The sequence below is a fragment of the Passer domesticus genome, chromosome 3 (genome assembly GCF_036417665.1).
Source record: "Passer domesticus isolate bPasDom1 chromosome 3, bPasDom1.hap1, whole genome shotgun sequence".
In the NCBI taxonomy this organism is placed as follows: domain Eukaryota; kingdom Metazoa; phylum Chordata; class Aves; order Passeriformes; family Passeridae; genus Passer; species Passer domesticus.
In genome coordinates, this window is record NC_087476.1 from 46,350,463 (window position 1) to 46,370,661 (window position 20,199).

The 20,199-nt window shown below is 39.3% G+C and overlaps 1 protein-coding gene across 4 annotated transcripts; it reads left to right on the forward strand.

Moving 5' to 3' along the window:
- Positions 1–13,284: 13,284 nt before the first annotated feature.
- Positions 13,285–19,799, forward strand: GTF3C6 (general transcription factor IIIC subunit 6). Of its 4 annotated transcripts, none has more exons than XM_064412938.1 (6): positions 13,285–13,435; positions 14,394–14,474; positions 16,750–16,813; positions 17,367–17,411; positions 17,546–17,659; positions 19,161–19,799. In XM_064412938.1, exons 1-6 carry the CDS (start codon positions 13,367–13,369, stop codon positions 19,454–19,456), a joined length of 669 nt encoding a protein of 222 aa, XP_064269008.1. In that variant the 5' UTR covers positions 13,285–13,366; the 3' UTR covers positions 19,457–19,799. The 4 variants fall into 4 exon arrangements, with proteins under 4 accessions (XP_064269008.1, XP_064269009.1, XP_064269007.1 ...); XM_064412939.1 differs by having other exon boundaries at positions 13,286–13,435; positions 17,549–17,659; XM_064412937.1 differs by lacking the exon at positions 13,285–13,435 and adding an exon at positions 13,442–13,686.
- The last annotated feature ends 400 nt before the right edge of the window (positions 19,800–20,199 follow it).

Sequence of the window (20,199 nt, forward strand, 5' to 3'; positions counted from 1 at the left end):
GGTGGATTAAACTAGACTGTACTTAAATAAAAGATTATTTCTTAGCTGATATTTTGCAGCCAGAACCCCTGACAACCTAGGCAGCAATAACACATGTATTCCGTGGTATTTCAGGATGAAACTTAAATCTAACCAGAGGGCCTAAGCCCTTGAGGGCTGTTGTCTGAAGGTAATCCTATCCAAACTCTCTTCTTTTTTTTTGTTAAAGATGCTTCTCTCCTGTTTTTATTTAATGGTGCTGTTCTAAAGCAAAGATAATGCTGTAGCATTATATTAGAGGAGAGGAAGGAATGTGTATTTATTCAATTATTGAAGTATCCTCAATACTGTTACAATATCCTGTAAGGCATGTATCATCAGGTCTACTCGTTGTATGTTCACTTGGTTAGGCTTGGAGACTTGGGCTCTTTCTAGGCTGCATCTTTCCCAAAGCCACATTATCAGCTATATTATAGGTAGGATGCTCTATCCAAACCATCTCTCTCAGAGCCCAAATATGCCAGGTTTAAGGGTTCTTACAGACATCTATTTTTGAGATAGTGCAGAAGTGGTTTTTTCATCTTACTTGATGCTCTAATATTTGTTTCTAATTCTCAAATCTTAAAATCTTAAAATCTTATTTAGAGTGAAAATCTGATATAAAACCAAAAGTGTTGAGGAAGTTGCTGGTTTAAATAAAGGCCTGATTTATTTATTCCCCTAAACTGTTGTGAAATATAGGGGTGCTTAGAGGAAGAGGACAGAAAAATAAGAAAATTACTCATTCCCCTTACAGAAGGTATATTTTCCCTAGTGTGTGTAGTGATAGCTGGCATATATAACAAGAAGATAAAGCTGCAAAGGCTTCAGGGTGAAATTGCTGAAGCTACAGTGCCTACAAATGAAGGATATTGAGCAGGAAGCTGATGGGGCTACTAAAAGCAGTAAAGCAACCAGACAAACAGCCAGTGTTGTAATTGTCTGTGCTCTTGATTAATACTGGTTTTAATGTTAGTATTCCATTGGTTCAGCTGTGCTTGCACTGGTTTTAGGCAGATAGTCAACTGTAAATTCATAGGTTTTAGTGTGCTAGTTTTCAGTACATTAAAAGAAGTGCATACTATTCTTGTAGTGGTACTCTGTTGTTAAGTGCCATGACATGAAAAAGCTGAACAGTTTATATTTGTGCCTTTCAGTTCACCCATTTAGTGTGCTGCTACATAACAGAAAGATAAATTTTCTGATTACCTGCTCTCTTAACGTTGTAATCTCTTAAATACTTCATTTCTGAAATATTTAAACTATGCAGACCACCCAGAAGGGCTCAGCAGAGAAATTTCAAACCAGAAAATTTCTCTTCAACTGCTCATGTTACTGTGTCAAGCAGTTGGTAAAAAATGAATCAACTACTTGAAAAAGCTATCCCGTTTGATTTTTCACAAAGAGAATAGTCCAGAGACATACAGAAATTATATTTAAAACAGCTTTAATAGAACTGTCTTAACTCATTTTTAAAGAATCATAATCACAGCTATTCTTACTGAATTTGGGTAACTGCCATCTCATAGAGCCACTGCTCAATTTCTTGTAGTAGTCAAGGCAAATTAATAGACAAAAAAATGGATGGTTACAGAAACAGATGTTCAGTCCATACTGAATATCTCAAAATATTCAGTTTTGTTCAGTATCTGTGAGGGTGATTCAAGAAATTTTTACAATTTCTGTATTCCATGTGTAATACACTTTTAGATACAAAGTAAATGCACACTGATATATACTAATATATATGAATATGGAAAACTATAAATGACACCTAAAAATAAGCAGTTATAGACTACCATTTTTGTAGCAGTTCCTCAAGTTTTATTATTTTGGAATCCTTCATTTTCAAGATTGTTTAGGACTCCATAGGCACTTTGAATTATTTTTGTCACTCTACTTGCAAATCTAACCAAATTGCACTCTAGCAGTGGAGCCTGAGCTCTGAGACAGTGTGCTGGGAAGTTTCTGTTGTTCCAGAAACCATATATCCCATACAGTTTCTTAATGGACATCTAGCCATCCACAGAAAGATATATTTTAATGTTCTGGGGTGAAATGGGAAGATTTTAAATCAGGCCTTTTTGCAGATGCTGGATTATTCCTTCTGCTGCCTCAGGGACCCTATTGGAATCAGTGGAATTGTTATTTGTATGCTGAGGAGAGTAGAAATGTCACATGCATCTCCTCCTTAAAAGGATGTTCTGTTGCCATACCAAAAAAAAAAAAAAAGCTATGCAGAATTTTACTGATAAACAGCCTGGAATACACAGGAAGACAGACAACTGTCCCTTTAAATGCTTTAAGGACCAGGTGGGAAGGAGATGTGACCTATAGGTCTTCTTTTTAACACCTGGGCTGCTAGTGAGTCATGAGGACTGCATGCAGGAATGGAAGTGCTTACCCTTTTCACAATCCTGGAAACCAGTTATACAGTGTGGAAATAATGGTATTTACTTCATTTCACAGAGGCACCAGTGGCAACTGGAATTTTAGAAAAGGTGGTGATATGGAGAGGCTGAGTGCAATGATCCTTGATTGGTAGTTGCCCTAAATCCACAGTATTAAGGCTACATAAGAATATATATATATATATATATATATATATATATATATATGTGTTCTAAATCAGGTCAAGAGGTTTGAACTGCTCACCCTCTTCTGAGTAACCAAAATGACACTGATTAAAGACACCAATGTAAAGACTGAATTGTGTAGAAGTTGAATTTTTTTTAAGCTTTTGCTGCCTCCAGCAGTGAAAATACTCCTCATAGTATCTCTTGTTTCAGTGATGGATTAGGATTAGTTTTTTAGTTTCTAAAATTCTTGAGTACATTTCCTCAAGGAAAAAAAAAAAAAAAAAAAAAAAAGCAGTTTGGGAATTCCAGAGAAGCAGCAAAGACGAGTAAATGAATCACTTACTGCTGGTCACTGTGTATCTGCTAATATGGGGGAAGGAGCTGATTGGAATAGCATAGAAGAAGGAAAGAGAGAAAATTATTTGTTGCTTCTAGTCACAGATTCAGGGCTGCTGCCTGTTAATTCTGAGCTGATTAGAGAAACTGAAGGAAAGGAGAGATGTTGGCAGTGACCACTGCTCCTGTCAGCAATGCCAGATCTGGCCATTCTGGAGCTCTTGCCAAGCACACAGTCCCTTGCCCAGACTGGTCTAAAGCTGGTTCTTGCCAGCAGTATCTTTCCATCTGGATTGCTCCCAAAATGAAGATGACAGAAGGGTATTTGTAATGCTTTGCCTTGCCTTTTCTGGTTTCCAGAGTGGTACTGGCTGGATAAACCTAAAGGAACTGAAATGGTGCCAGTTACACATCATTGTGTGTTTTAACACACTGAATACAAGGGAGAGCAATTCTAAAGTGTTACTCTAGCTTCTACAAGGGGAAAAACTCTCCTGCTTCCAAGGGTCTGGGCATGCTTTCATGCACAGTGGAAGTGTACAATATTATATAACTATGACTTACAGAAGATTTTGGGGTTTACCATAATACCTTCTGAAAAATTATCCTCTTCAAAAATAGTGTCTTTTTGTATCTTAAAATTGGTACCTGGTGGCTTTTTCATCAGTACATATATATCTAAATGACAACATAAACTTCTATTTCTTTTCTTTGCAGGGGAATTCTGAGTCCATGATAGATATTAATGATTGACCTTATGGCTAAGATGTTCAAGTTTGCCATTTGGACGTCATGTTCAATCCTTTAAGGAGGATAAAGCAAAAATATCAGACTGAAATACAGATATGACAATATAACTTATGGACATCTTCTCTCATCTATAATTTTGATGGTCAATTACAGTATGAAGACCCTGGCAGATTAAGCACTACTTAATAGCAATCTTTTTAAAAAAAAACTCATGTAGCATATGTTCAGATTAATTCACCATTCAATCAATAACCTTTTATTCAGTATAAGCTACTCAGAATGCAAAACCTGCAAAAAATTATGAAATTAGTTGCAAAAGAAAGTGTTAGAAGGTGATGCACTGGGGACCTAGTACAAACACAACACATGCTTGTAAGTGCAGAAGTAGGAACAGAAAGTCCTGAATTAATTATGTGTAGAGGGTATTTATGTTTTGCTACTGACTGTAGAAGATGATCCTTAGTGTAAATAATTTGCCTTCAGAACCTCCAAGAGAGCAAATAAGGAGAGCTAAAAAAGTCAATGCATCAGAATTCAATATTTTCCATTTTCATTATAGGCTTGTATAAAGTGCCTCAAGTCTATCACTGTTTGGAAATGCCTATGAGAAAATATAATTTTTTCTCCTGTAAGAGCAGATCTCTACGGAAAAAAAAAATAAAGATCACTTCAGCAGTAAGTGCTGCTGAGGCATTTTCAGACATCTAATAACTCCCTCCAGAGCTGCCTAGGTCCAATTTGGAATTTGAGCTGACAATTGTATCTCCCTCTTGATTGGTTGCTGGGAAGAAAACATCTATGCTTCACTGCAAATGGAAGTAATAAAGGATAGTAAGATCTTCAAGCCTTAAAGGTAATAGATCTTTGCTTTTTTAAAAAAATACCTACCTGATTTTCTAGGGAAAAAAACCCCCAACAAATTAAAATTATTATTTTTAAAAAGAATCTGTCCTGACATATGTTAGAAGTCAAAAGTGTGCATTCATACTGAAAATATAATGAACTTACTGCAAGCTAGATGAGCCAATTGTCAGCAGTGAGTTTATTTTCTTACATAAAAGTGAAAATTTCATTCACAGCAGCTATAAAAGTACAGATAAACTCTTTCACACTCCATCTCCTGACCTGCATTTCTGACTAGCTTTCAAAGAGTGCTGTTTCTTTGCTCTGTTCATGCTTTGAGCCAGCTGGACATAAGTAAGACCAGCTTCTTTCCAGAAATCATGTGGCCACATTAGCAGAGTTCTGAGCCCAAGCTAATGTATTCTGTTTCACAGCCAGCCTTATTAACTCAGGTTCAGCAACACACAAATCACAGCTACACAGCTGCTACACTGGCTGGCTCGGGGCACAGGCAGGGTGAACCTGCCACTGTCTGCACCCATCCATGTGGATGTACCCTCAGATGACCCTAGGCACTGTGTGCTGTAACAAAAGCTAGTTTTGGGACTTGGTTCTCCAATTAATTGCATTTTAATTGCATAATACAAACTTTACTGGAAATGGAGTAATGAAATCTTACAGGATATGATAATGTGAGTTTTTGTCAACATCTCCACAACAGTGTGGTGCCTAAGCTGGTCTATGAACTAACCTGAAAATCCAAACAAACAGATTCATGAAAATATAAAACATTTTAAGAGATCCAACTGTCACGGGAAAGATTATCATGTTGCTTTTCTGTCCTTGTTTTCCAAACACATTATCTATCAAATAATAAGGTGAGTCAGGAAGGAAAGACTACTGAAAGAATGTGGTCAACTGTGACAGTGTCCTTCTTTCCATTTTTTGCTTGGTGTTTCTGAATGGTATTCTTTAGTCAGTGTAAATGGTAAGTGTGCTTTGGTATAGATACAGGTCCTTCTTCATCATTCATTACTCTTCCTTCCTCTTGAAAACAGAGGCAAGACGTGGTCAGTGGGTCAGTGGGCTTTGCACACAACTCCTCAAAATTACTTTTCTAGTAACTTTGAAGACTTAAAAGTCACTCATAATGCTTTTCAGTCTTTCTACAGATTTTCTACAGTCTCTCTTCCTAAAGAGCCCAATAACAGCCTTTTCCAAGTATGGTCCCTTGGATGATACTGAGTAAAAGTAGTAATTGTAAGCATATCAATATGTTAAGTGACAATGGGGACTTCACAGGGATTTCCACCTCCTGGGGTTTTATCTGCTGCCATTTATCTACTGTGCTATATTCCTGTGCTTCTCTGTACAAGAGAGAGTGGATTTAAATATCTGGAATTAGAAATAAAGCTGCTAAACACAATTTATTGCTCATAAAAGCTTTACCTTTTGGGTCCAGCTCCCTGACTACACTGTCTGCAGCAGTGGCCACCAAGTGAAGAACACAAATACATAAAGTGTGCTCCCAGCTGTCAACTCAGTTATGTCCTTGGCCTGATAGGATTTGCCCATGTTATTATTCCCAGTGGATCCCATCCTTCAACTCATCCAATCTCCCATTGAGTTCATATACATTTTTGCCTTTATAAATTTTGGAAAGGAATGTAACAAGTTTGCCAGCTTTTTGGTTGGTCATTCTGAACCAAATCTGAGAGCCTAGAACAGTCATGCAGTGAGACAGATGAAAGATCAACCTAGCCAATGCCCTTGTCACCTAAATCAGCCCACAGTGAATGGAAAAAGCAGCAGAACAGGCAGGACCAGCATACAAAGGTATTTCCTCATTCCTCAGCAACCTTTATCTCAGGAGTTGCTGAGACAGAGAATGGTTGCATTTCACCTGCCCTTTTGCTATCCAGTCATGTGTTACATCTCACAATAGGCTTTCCTTTTTAGAACCCCAAAAATACAGTACCATCATCTAACTTCCATGCCTCACTTTCCATCTTTGATTTTTAAGGGGTTTTTCTCAATAAATAATTTAGAAATATGTTTCATACTTCAAATGTCCATTAAAATACACTAATAGTCACCCTTCGTTTTGGAAACAGACCATTTTCTCCTAACCTTTATCAACAACTTACTCCTTGGCAGTTTAGTTTCTTTTAAGAGCCACAGTCCACTGTAATCTGTTATGCAAACAGACTTTTTTTTAATGCAAGTGCATCAACTGCAAGTACAACAAGATCACTATTTCAGAATGGCTCTTCTATTAAAACAGTTTGAAGCAGACCGTGCACAAATGGTGATCAAAAATCAAGTCAAGGCCAAGAAGGCTAAAATTTATAATACCAAAGATTTTAGTCTCATGACACTGATCAATGTGACATTTACCTACAGCACTCAAGAGTACACAGACAATCTTCTCTCTTTTGTTTACTTATAGAGTGCCTGATTTTCCATATCAGGAAATGTTTGCCACCATCTAGATACTACAGTCCTAGCAAGATGTATTTCTTATTTGGAATTCATTTTAACTCTGTCTCAATATCCTTTGGTAGTGCAAAGGGCTATTTTCACCTTCTCCACATAATTTATACCTGGTGTTTATTCTCCTTTCTTCTCATATACAGAGTATCACACTATCCCCATTTAAACTAGATTTTCTGAGTCTCCTTTTCTGGATTTGGAGGTTTTGATGTTTGTGGAGCAAAACATTTTTAGTAATTAAGGAGATACACACAGACAGATAACAGGAGTCAGTGCATCCTTATGTTGGTTGTACAGCTGGAGTTATTTATTGGGCTACTCCACTCTAGCCTGCCTCACATTTGGCACTTCTGTCCTTCTTCGGAGACACAGAATGCATTTAAGATTTCACCCACACAATAGGAACTAAAACTGAAAAAGCAGCATTCTTCCACCTTGTAGTAATATCACAGTAAGAAAAAGCAATGCATATAGCATTGACCCTCAGGCTTCAGCAGTATGATTCTTACTTTTTATACTGTGTCAGAAATATTTTCTGCAGATCAGTGGGCATAACTACACAAGCACTAAACTACCAGGAATTCCAAATTGCTGCCAAGTTACACTTCAATAAGAGCCTACTGAATCAAGACTCTGATGCTTCTGATGCAGATTGATTAATAACTGATTTTTATTTCCTGCACTGCAAACCACTCTGGCAGTTCTTGAGGTGTGTAAAAATTGCCTTTAACAGCACTTCACTAACAAGCAAAAGGTGTTCATGTAGAAGGAAACCAAAACAAAATAAAAATATTTCACTTCAATAAAAAGTAAGCCATGGGAACATTGATCAAAATCAGTGAATAAATATGAAACAGAAATAACGTTATGGTTTTACATAAGTGTACACAAAAAAATTTCCAAAGGTTATTTATATTAGTTTGTTTAAAATATATTTTAAACAAATACTTTCCTATAAGGAAAAGCTGAGAGATCTGGGGCTGTTCAGCCTGGAAAAGAGAAAGTTCCAGAGGTACCATTGAGCAGCATTCCAGTAAAAGGGGGGTGCAAGACAGCTGAAGAGGGACTTTTTATAAGAGCACAAAGTGATAAGACAAGGGGGAATGGCTTTAAACTGAAAGAAGGCAAGTTTGGATTAGATGTTAGGAAGAAATTCTTTATTGTGAGGATGGTTAGACACTGGAACAGGTTGTCCAGAGAAGCTGTGGATGCACAGTCCCTGGGAATTTTCAAGGCCAGGCTGGAAGGGGCTCTGAGCAAGTCAGTCTAGTGCAAGGTGTCCCTGCCCATGGCAGGGGGGTTAGAACCAGGTCATCTTTAAGGTCCCTTCCAACCCAAGCCATTCTCTGATTCTATGAAATACCGACAGGCCAGATGGGATTATACAAGAGCTTGGCCCTGAATAATAATTATTCCTGGTGAATTTTGAAGTCAAGTGCTCTCAGTTGCTCTCAACCCAACAGGAGTAAGAATTTTTATCCTGGTATCTCAACTGATGCCAGATTATCTGAGGTCCTGTAAAAGATCCCAAACTTTGACATTTCATAAATTAGCAAGTCAGGTCTATAGATAGACATCCCCTTCTGATCCAGCTGGTAACAAGTAATTTAATTTACTCCCTATCTGTTACCACCTGCTTCAGAAGATTGTCACCTGCCAAGTTTACTGAGAGGGATCCCTGTTTCAGAACTCCATGAAGGACACTGCAGCAGTTCTCAGCTGTGCCACACCACTCTCCTCCTGACCTGTCACTCATGGACGTGAAGATGCATCCCTTCCACATGTGGATACAGCACCAAGTTTCTTCAGCGTGCTCCCAAGGAAGGAGCAATTGAAGCTCTGAGCTGGCTGCATGCAGGAGGCAGCATTCATCACTTTTAACAGCCAGGCTCTTTTTCCCTCAGGAAGACAAGAAAAATGTGTCTCTTCAAGGACTTTTGGCAGAACCCCAAAGATAAGGCCCTGGAGGGAAATGGGAGCCCAGGAAATACATGTGGGAAGTCAGGCAAAAATGCCAGGAGACCTCTGTGGGTGAACAAGGAGCACCTACAAACTCAAACACAAAAAGGAAGCAGAGAGAAGATGGAATCAAGGACCTGTGAGGAAAACAGACACATTGTTCATGTATGCAGGGATGAGTTCCCAAAAGGTAAAGCCCAGCTGGAACTGAAGCCAGTGATGGATGTCAAAGACAACAAGAAGTGCTTCTGCAGGGGATAAACAAAAGACTGGGAAAAAATGTGAGCCCACTGCTCCCCCTTCCCTTCCTACTACAAAATCTCACTCCATTATTTTAGACTAGGCACAGTAAATAGAAGCAGCTCTGTACCCCTTACTGTACTTACCCTTCTTTTCTTTGTCTAATATAATTCCTATTATGTACTTACATAATGTTTAAGGAGTTCTGGAAAAGACAAAGGCACATGTGCAAAGGAAACAAACAGGTGGGGGTTTTGTGGGGAATTTTGTGGGGTTTTTTTTTCTTTTTTTGTCAAAACCTGTGAGCTGGTTTGGCTTGCAAATTCCTAACTGAAGAGGCTCAGCAATGTAGCTGCTGAGAAAGGGAAATCATCTTCTGTAATACTATCAGCAAATTACCTTTGTCCTGGGGATGATTTACCTTTTGCAACCCCAGCTACAGCCAGAAACACACACAGTCTCTTACAAGCTTTCTCCTGCATCTCTCTGCACCTTACAATGCTGTATTATGGCATTTAGATGTTTCACGTGGCAGCATTTTACTGAGAATCTTTTCTGACATCCACAGGCAATCACCTTTTGTCACATTATTGCTTTTAGCTACATTTCCAACTGAAAATAAGCCTAGGAACTACAATGCCCTTCTCCCAAGGCTGTCAACTCAGCAAATAGCTCAGATACAAAGATTAAATATAAGTTGTGTGTGTATATTTGCTCACATATGATCTATTATAATTTTTGAATGCTAAATCCTATGTTTTTTCACCACATAATACAAAAGGCTTTCAACCAGAGACACTCACAATCTAAACAGACAGAAAAGAACACAAGAGCTTAAGCAAAGACCCTTATCTTACTCTGTGCTTTTACAAAACATTTAACCTTTTACTTAGATAGACTAGTGCCAGGGCCTCACAAAGAAAGTAATGTGTTCAGGAGGGAATGGAGAAAAGGCACCTCCCTTCTGCAAAAGGATTGAGAAGGAATTTCAAACATGAAGATAAAAATCAAAATAAAATGGAAAAGCGAGACAAAGTAGTAAGCCAGAATTTGTTCATTATGTGTTTCAGCGAACTTTCTCTGATTTCCTGTAGTGCACCTTAACTGCAACAATGTTTATTTGCTAAATAGATACTCCAAGCCTTTAATCTATGAACATCCACAAGTAAATTTTGCAAACTACACGGCCCAAAATAAAATACATATTAACGTGCATTAATTGGAGGTCAGCCCACAGAAACCAGTGCATCCATATTAAGTACTCAAATCTCAAACACAAGCATTTATTTTAAGTTGACCATTTTGTTCTCCCTGCCTCAGAATTACGTAAGAGCCACCAAGGAACTGGCCTCTGGCAGCATGCACACGTAAATCTGTTCAAGCACTGACAGGACTGTTAGCTGAGGCCTCAGAAACCCAAAATCTGGGTCCTCAAGACGTGTATTTCCATATTTATCTCATCAAGCAGTTCAATCTCGCTGGCAGGCTCTGAGGACAGCCTCTTTTAAGAGATAAGTTGTCAAAATACTCCTGCCAGGACAGCAAAGACCAAGGTAAACCACTAATGCCCAGGGCAAATTTAGCCTGACAAGGCAGTAATCTCTTCTAAAATACCTTTGGCACTAATGCACCAAAAATTTCCCATCATCCAGCTGCATGCCCTGAATCACCATAGCTGGGAGACTGAGATGAACCCGGATTCTACATGACACTTAGGCTGATTTAAAAGCAAATAAATGTACTTGCTCCTTCACAGCAGTTCATGCCAGTCTGTGATTTACACAGGCTGATCTGGCACACATTTACATTCCTGTGAGGGCTTTCTGTAGTTTTTAACCGTATCACTTCACCTCCCTCCAGCTATAAAAAGAGAATGATGGTATTAATGTAGCATTACAGAGGCACTGTCAGTTATGACAATTAATTTTAAAAAAGAAATATTCAGAATAGAGAGTTGATTCTGCTTTATTGAGGTAGAGCTTTTTTTTTAAACAACAAAAATTTTATCTAAAGTGAGAAAGACCTGGTGCAAAAACCAAAGCTAAATACAGACAATGGTACAAAATGTTATTTTAAAATATCTGATAATTAACACTTGTAGGAAACCAAACATCTGTTCCACAGCTTTTATTCCCTGCAGTCAAAATTCAAGCCTTTGCAATTTGCCTGCTGAAAAGGTAACATGACCCAGCATCTTTTTCTGTATTTAGAAGACATCCAGATTTATGGGCTGTTTTTACCACAGCAGTATGCAATATTCCAAAACAAGCTCTAAGAAAAAGTAATTAAAAATGTGAAGCTTAAGAGAAAATGAGACAAAGCCTAAAGCCAAATAAAAACCCTGCTAAACTTATTTGACATTATTAAGATCTGCAATTTTTCTAGGAAAAGGAGAAATGCATTAGATCACACCTATCTGGACACAGGTAAACACTTGATATGGTGCAATGCTGACATTTATGTCAATTTCATGAAATTAAGGAGAGGCTGAAAGAAAATTTCAGCAATTTCCCTTGTAAACAATTTTAAATTAACATTTTAATTAATGACTTCAACATAATGAGTAGAAAGACACCTTTGATACAAAATATGAAATATAGCATATGGAAAGAAAATGGGAAAATTACAAAACTGGTGTAAAACTTATAATTATGGAGTGAAACATTGCAGCAAAATGTAGAATATGCAACATTTTCTCAAGAAAAGGATGCTCTTTAATGTATGATTTTTGCATACTTTCAAGTCTCATCAACAAAATGGGAGATTTAGTCTGTGAAACAGACAGCAGCCCACAAGCTCTAAGTGATGTGCGGGTGTTAGAAAGACAAGTTACTGGTTGGTAGAATTGTCTTGCTAAGCTTTAGGGCCTGGCAGGTTTCAGTGTGAGATCACACCCAGAGGGATGTTAACAAACTTGGGCAGAAGGACGTACCACTGACAGCAGACACAAAGAATGCAGAATTTATGGGCCACAAGGACATGGGGCAGAACCCCCAAGATCGGGAAGAAACAAATGAACCTTACCCAGCAACTGTGCTGAACCAGCTGTGACTGGGCAAAAGGTAATTCTGCAGAGGGAGATCCCAACCACAGATCATTGACCCAAAACCCATCGGCTCAAGAGAAGAGAAACACCATGGGACTGATTAGCATAAGAAGCAAGAGAATAATTAACCAATAGAAGATAGAACACTAATTAATACGAGAATTATGTAACATGCAGCCAATGAACACTAATTCCTTTGTTTGCTGACATGTATAAATAGCAAAAGGTGTTGATAGTTCTTGTGCTTGATTTGTGGATTCCACCGGGCATCCAGGCTTGCAGAACTCTGAAATAAAAATAATCACTGTCTCTCTCATGTGTATAATTAATGGCTTATATTGTAATTATTGTTGCACACTGGGAAACAAATCTGATTTTTGTGGACAACAACATCCTGCACTTATAAATTAAGAGACTATGTCAGAAACCCTGGTCAGAAGGATGTATTTGATGGGAAGTATTTGAACCTGCCAAGATAACTAGACAGCATCATGCAAAGGACACGAAACTAACTGCATATTTTATTATTTAATAAAAGCTTTCTAAACTAATGGTCTGTACCAGAAGCACGACATTGTGTTAATAAGATGTGTTTGGTAACCTTTCTTTTTTAAATACAAAGGTGAGGGAAGGATGATACTTTAGGGACTCCTATTTTCCAGTACCACATCTGAGATTCAAGAAAAATTCGCAGAGCGCTCGGGAGTGCCACAAAGGAGCTCGTATTTTCGTTTTCGGCGCTGAGGAGAGGCCGGGCCCGCCGGGCGCACGGCGAGGCCCTGAGGGCGGCGTGGCTCCGAGCGGGGGGCGGGCCCGAGGGTGGCGCGGCTCCGAGGGAGGAGCGGCTCCGAGGGAGGAGCGGCTCCGAGCGGGGGGCGGGCCCGAGGGAGGAGCGGCTCCGAGGGAGGAGCGGCTCCGAGCGGGGGGCGGGCCCGAGGGAGGAGCGGCTCCGAGAGGGGGGCGGCTCCGAGGGCAGCTGGCCCCGAGGTGGGGGCGGCTCCGAGCGGGGGGCGGCTCCGAGGGCGGGCGGCTCCGCTCTAAGATGGCGGCGCGGGCACCACGTGGTGCGCGCTGAGGCGGGCGCGGGGCGGGCGCTGGCGACATGGCGGCGACGGCGGCGGCGGGCAGCGAGGGCGGGAGGAGCGACGGAGCGGAGGAGGACGAGGTGGAGGTTGGTGGATGGCGACACGGGACGCTCCCCAGCCCCGGGGAAGGGTCCGGCCCCCCGCGGGGCGTGGCCCGGCCCCGCTCCGCCCGGCCGGAGGGGCAGGCGGGGAGAGGGGCCGGTCGCGGGCCGAGCGCCTTTCCCTGGGGCCGGCGGCTTCTCAGTGCCCACAGCGGTGCCGCCCCCAGAGCTGCGTGGGTCTGGCTGTTCTTCCTCGGGATTCCCCGAAAACGGCGTGGTCAGAGAGCGCATTTGCAGTTTATGCTGCTTCCTATCGCCATAAAATCGCAGAAGGGTTTGGGTTGCAAGGGCCTTTAAAAATCATCTGGTTCCAAAGCCCTGCCATGGGCAGGAACACCTTCCACTAGACCAGGCTGCTTAAAGCCTCATCCAGGGCAGTCCTGAACACTTCCAGGGATGGGACATCCACAGATTCTCTGGGCAATCTGTTCCAGTGCCACACCTCTCCCCTCAGTAAAAAAAAAAAAAAAAAAAATTCATTAATGAAAATTTCAGTATCTAATGTAAACCCACTCTCGATTTAAATCTGTTACCCCTTGTGCTGTCACTACAGGCCCTTGTAAAAGTCCCTTTCCAGCTCTCTTGTAGGCCCTCTTTGGGTGCTGGAAGGTGCTGTGGGATCTCCCCAGAACCATACTGATGCTTGTTTTTCAAGGGTGAAAAAAGTGCTTCCCCCATTGCTTGCTAGGAAGGAAGGCCAGGAAATTCCAGTGTGAAACAGGTGTCTTATGGAATAGTGGTCACTGAATTTCCCTGGGTATTACAAGAGTTCTGTCTCTTGACAAAATGCAGCATAAGCTCCACTTTGGGGTCTGTTTATCCTGAAAGGCTGTGTCTTTGTATGCTGTTCTTATTGGTAAAGATTGATTTTAGGGTGGCCTTTTTTATCCCTCTGAGTTCTGTTATATTGGTTATAGCTGTACCTGATCAATTTCTCTTGTAGGAGCAACTGGTCATGGTTGAGCTATCAGGAATTATTGATTCAGACTTCTTAGAGAAATGTGAAAACAAGTGCAAGATTTTGGTGAGTGATTACAGCACAATAGGAAAGGGGTAAGTTATTATGGATGTGAACAAGGGAGTGAGGCTGCTTCTAAATTTCTTGACGTTGATAACATTAGATAAAATCTTTGATAGAGAATAATGTGTGCTGTGCTTGTCTGCATGTTGTGGGCTCTCTTTCAGAAACAGCATAAAGTCTTTGAATATGTTATTGCATAAATATAAGGAAACTGTTTCAGAAGTATATATAAACTTGGACCAGTATCTGCTCTGATTTCATGTTCTAAGTTAATTTTTCTTTAAATTGTATATTGCATATGTTAAAAAAGCCATAAATGTTAATCACACTTACTCGAATAACTGGAATACAGTGGACAGGGAAAGCAAAATATTTAAGATTTGCACTGTATTTAAAAAGGGGTTTTTTGCAGATGTGTCCTGGCAAGTTCAAGTCTTGTAAAGGATAACTGGGTATTGAGCATTTCATGAGCACATTTGGATGTTGTTTCCTTCACTGTAAGGTTATTGTAGGAATCTGTTTTTCCTGTTCCTTTTGAGTTTTTTTGATTACTTTATCTGTATAGGACAGATTTTATTTGCTTTTCAAAACTTATGTAGACTATGAGAGTTGTGTAGATAGTATTAGTACTACTGATTTGCAAATACTTTCTCAAAGTAGACCTTTATTATAGGCTGAAAAGATGGAAGAGAACATAGAGTGTGCTACTGATCACAATATGTATGAGTAGTAAAGTAAATTCTGAATGTGTCAGAAGTAGAAATACAATCAAAATTCACGAAATATTCATCTTTGGATGGGTATGCAGGTTTCCTTCCTTGATCTCATATGATTCTCTTGAAATTTGTTACATGTATCACTCATACTGATGGCTGAATGGCTGCAGAGGCTTCAGTACTGCTGCTGGGATTCTTTTAAAAGTTGTGCTTTGAGAGTCCCTTGTAATGTTACTACTGAAGGGTTAAAGTATCCATACTGTGGACTACTTGTATCCACGTGTACTTGAGTTCACAGAGTAAGCATTCCTTGAGACTTTTCCTAAGGTACAGCTGTTATTAAAACCTTAATTAAAAGAGTTTGCTCTGTGTTACTCTGTTTAGCAAGTTTTCTGTGATGCTCCTCGCATCAGGGGAAGACAAGTCTCCAAGTCTGTATGGTCCACAAAGGAATGCAAATCAGACAAATAAATAAAATTTTGATTGTAAAACCCCTATAACAATATTGTTTAGTACTCATGTGTTATTAATTGTATTTATTTCTTGTAGAAGAAAAAAAAACCCACAAAAATATGTTCTATGTGTTAGCTTAGTGTTATTGGTGGTCTCAATTTATGTAGAAGAAAGGGAATCCCAGAGCTTAAATTTTGTTGATTTTGTACTTTTGAAATGCAGAAATGTATAAGAGGAAAATTGCACAAATTCATATTAACCTGTGTGGTATTCTGTATTTTATGCAATTTACCATGTAATGCCTTATCTTCAAAACCTTTAGCAAGTGCTTGTCTTCATGTCCTGAATAATTCTGATGTTCACAAGGTACTATTCAAAGACATTTTGCATTAATTAGTGTGTTCTGTTCAGACATTGATTTTTATCAAAATACAGTATATAGATATATATAATATAAAGAAAAATGGGATGCTGGCTTGTGTATTGGAAAACCTGCTCTCTAGAGGAAGGGAACGAGCTGATAGAAGTGCTTCCTTACTCTTCCACTCCTTGTTTAAAAAAACAAAATAGCAACAATTTCCAACTCCTTCACAGTAGAGACACAGTAATCACAGAAGCTTCTGTCACCCTGCAGTGGCACTTCTGGTGCTGATGTAGTGCCTTATGCTGGACTTCTTCACCCTGTGCATTTTCCAATTTTAAAGTTATTCCACTTTCTAGAACTTGTATTAATTGAAGCTTAGAAAATAGCATCATCTTCATGCAAACACCTACATTTCTGTTAATTTGAAATGGAGGTTACATTAATTTCCTAGAGGAAATAACAGCACTTTAATTTATGTAGATTATTGGCTGCAGTTTGATCTGAATTTGTTGTAATATACTAGAGTATTTCCTATACAGTTCTGTACTAGGTTTTATTATGATTAGTAAAAGAGTTTTATCTGGGTTTTTTTTTTTTTTCATTTAATGTACTTAATGGAACATGTATGATGAGGAGTTGATATAATCTGGGTTCTGCTATGTCTCTCTTTGCTGGTCTTATAGTGAGAAGTTCACCTGGGCTAATACAGACCTGACATTGTGCAATTTTATCCTTCTTTACATAGGGAATAGAGACAGAGAGGCCCATTTTACAAGTGGACAGATATGTATTTGCAGGAGAATATGAAGGTAGGAAAACTTATGTGAATCCAATCTCTCCCTTTTCACGTGACCCAAGGAACTTCCTTAACATCAGGTGGTTTTACTGCAGTTGGTCCTGTGAGATGCTGTAGTTGTGGGTAGCTGTATAACACCATGTAGAGCAGCAGCAGTCTGAGTTCACTGCTAAATTAACCATGCATCCATGGTACTTCCAGGGAAAGTATGTCTGGAAGCTGACTCTGGGGTGCACCAGCTAGTATTACTGCAGACACAAATGTGGGATATAAAATGCTTTAAAGTGCTGTTGTCTCCTGTGTCAGCAGGACTGGCACATTGTGCAGTCTGTAGTTCTTTCATTTGCCCTGTGGTGACAGCACTGGTCTGGAAGAGAATGGTCTGGGATCCTCCCTTGTAGTGACTCCAATGGCTGTGATACTCCTGCCTGCTCCGAGTTCCTCACCAGTGCTGCACCTCTGTGAGGGGCTGGAAGTCAGAGCATTCCCACAGCTGGGCCAGTGGGCACATTATCAGCAGCTGATACAAATTAGTCTCTAAAACTGTTTCACTTTGTTTTTCATAGATGCCTTGGGAACCTGTGTGGTTTTTGAAGAAAACACAGAGCAAGGTAATTGTTGTGATTTGATGTTCTGTTTGTTTCAGTAGCTGGGGAGGTTAAAAATATTTATCTTGTTTCAGTTGCTAGTGGAATTCACTATAACAATTGGGGTTTGGGTATTGTTTTTTCTCCTCTCTTCTTAGTAGATGCAGAAGGCAACCAAAAAGTACAGCTGAAATACAAGTGCCACACAGTGAAGAAGCTGAACATGACACGGACCCTTCTGACTGAAAAGAAGGAAGGAGAAGAGAATGTTGGTGAGTGATTCTGCTCTTATGCCTGTGGACATGAGTGGATTATGCTTAATCCACAGGGAGAGTCAGCCTTTATTGAGTATTTGATTCAAGAGCCTGCAGGAAGTTAAAGGAACTTTCTTCTTTAGGCACCATATGTGGATATTTAAAATTTAAATTAAAAATTAAATACATTTCTGACCAGTGCTGCCTCCAGAAATGGCTACTACAAATGGTCACTACAAAGAAGTGTAAGAGCAGAGCTGATGCTCCCTGGTACATTCTTCTGTCATCTAGAAGTTTCAGAATCAGAGGTGCTGTTTAGTAGTTCTTTCTTGATTTTTTTTTTCCCCCTACTTCCATCATTTTTTCTAAGGACTTTCTGAGTCTCTGTAATTGTTGAAAATAACTGAATTATACTTACTGAATTTACAGTTAAATGGAAATGAATTTAAATTAGTTGCAAAGACATACCTAGAAGACCATTTTTATTGATTTTCATTCTGTAGGCAGAACTCTGGGTTCATATGTTTGCTTAATTTATTTTTTTGTACAGAAGTCAGAACTTTTACATAGGCAAATACCGACTGTCCTACTTTATATAGCAGCATTCATTAGAACTGTCCTACTGCTTTTAGCTGCCTTTTTTCACTCAAGTCACTGTTACTGTTTCATATTTTAAGAATATATAGCCATTTTACCTTAAACATGAGCAGTCAGCTGGACACTGGCCATAGGAGATGTAAATGAAATGTCAACTAGAATCTAACCAAACATCAGCATTCCTATCAACAGCACATACTACTTCTCTCTACAGAAGTAATATTATGTATTATTAAACTGAAACCATTATTGTGATAGTATAGGTAATATTGAGATTAGAGAGTATTTTGCTTAATGCAAAGGCCTTTTTTATTCTGGAGCAGCAGTACTGCTGATAAGTACTGAAAACCACTTTGTTTCTGTACCATAAAGGGAATTTAACTTGTGCATACACTTGTGAATTGACAAGATGTACTAAGTAAAAATCAAAATGGGAGTGAAATCCCATTTCTGTTTGGGGTTGGTTTCAACCTGTTGTTCCAACTTGTTGTTACACTTGAGTTAAAGAGAGTGCAAGAACTTGTGTCCTATCTCTGTTGTCATTACCAATTGCCAGAAGATCTAATATTTAGGTGAACAAATATTCTGTTCTCTTCATTGCATTAGTGAAATATTTTCTCTGCATTTTGATTTATATTTAAGTTATTTTAAGAGTTTAAGAGTGGAATCAGACACCTAAATACAACAGGAACTGCCATACTGGATCAAAGGAAAGATCTTTTTAGTCCTGCATTGGATTTTCTGACTATGAAAAGTAGTAAATGGGCACGTGAAAAGTAATAGGTGAGGGATATGCACATCTTTCTATTCTAAGTGGTTTTTTTACTTAGATCTTGGTCAGGCTCAGCCTAATAACAGTGAACTTAATTTAAGTACTGCTAACTCCTTTTGTCACTAATAGAATTTTCCTTCTTTACATCAGGTGGAGTAGAGTGGTTGCAGATCAAGGACAGAGATTTTTCCTACAGCAGGCTTAATATGATTTGCAGTTTTCTGCCTGAAAAGGATGATTCTGAGGAGTCAGCTCAGGCCCAAGATAAACTGACTGAAGAGTCAGAGGGAGAGGTGAGTGGCAAAGGCAATTCTAACATGAACTGTGACCTGGAAAAGCAGCACACCTTGGAAATAGATGCCCCTGTTCCTTTGCCTGTCAGCTCTGCTTCTGGGGCAGAGGAAACTCCTTCTGGAAATGCTGCCTTAGAGGATGTACCTCCATGATACTAACTCTGATCTTTTCAGGATTTCTTCACAGAATTAATGGGCCAACTTTTATAGGCCATGACATGGTTTTCACCTTCTCTGAAAAATGAATAGTGGAAAAACAGACATTATGTTCTTGTGCATTGCTTTTGTGTTTGAATTATAGAGGGAAGGGCTTAAGTGTTTTTTAAAATTACTGACTGAAAATGTATGTATCCCTACCTCAAAACTGGACAAGTGGAAATGGTTACATAATTAAAAGAAACTCCTAGCTTAGGAAAATGTTGATGTATTGTACAGACTGAAACATTTTGTAAAAAGAAAGAAACACAATTGTTTAAAATAAAGACCTGAATTTTTTTCAACTATAGCTTTACCTTGTGTGTCGTATTTACCCACATACTCTGTCTGCTCTTGTACTGCAGTTATTGAAAGAAAACAAGTGAGTGTGGCTCTTATTGAATACTCCTCAAATTGCTTAGTTTAGATTCTCTCTAGTGTCCTTTGTCTCCTTGATGGAGTTTAGAAATCTTTCATGTGGAAGGGGACTTTAGGAGGTTGCTATGTAAAATAGGGTCAACACTAAAATTCAGGGCAAGTTGGTCAGGGCTTTGTCCACTCAAGTCTTGAAAACTGCTGCAAACTTGTCAGCAAATGAAAGCCAGGTCTTAAAAAGGCATCTGTCATACTGCTTCCCCCATTTTCTCTATAATATAATGCGTGTTTTACAAACTGAAATGTGGCCACCCCATTTTTTCTTT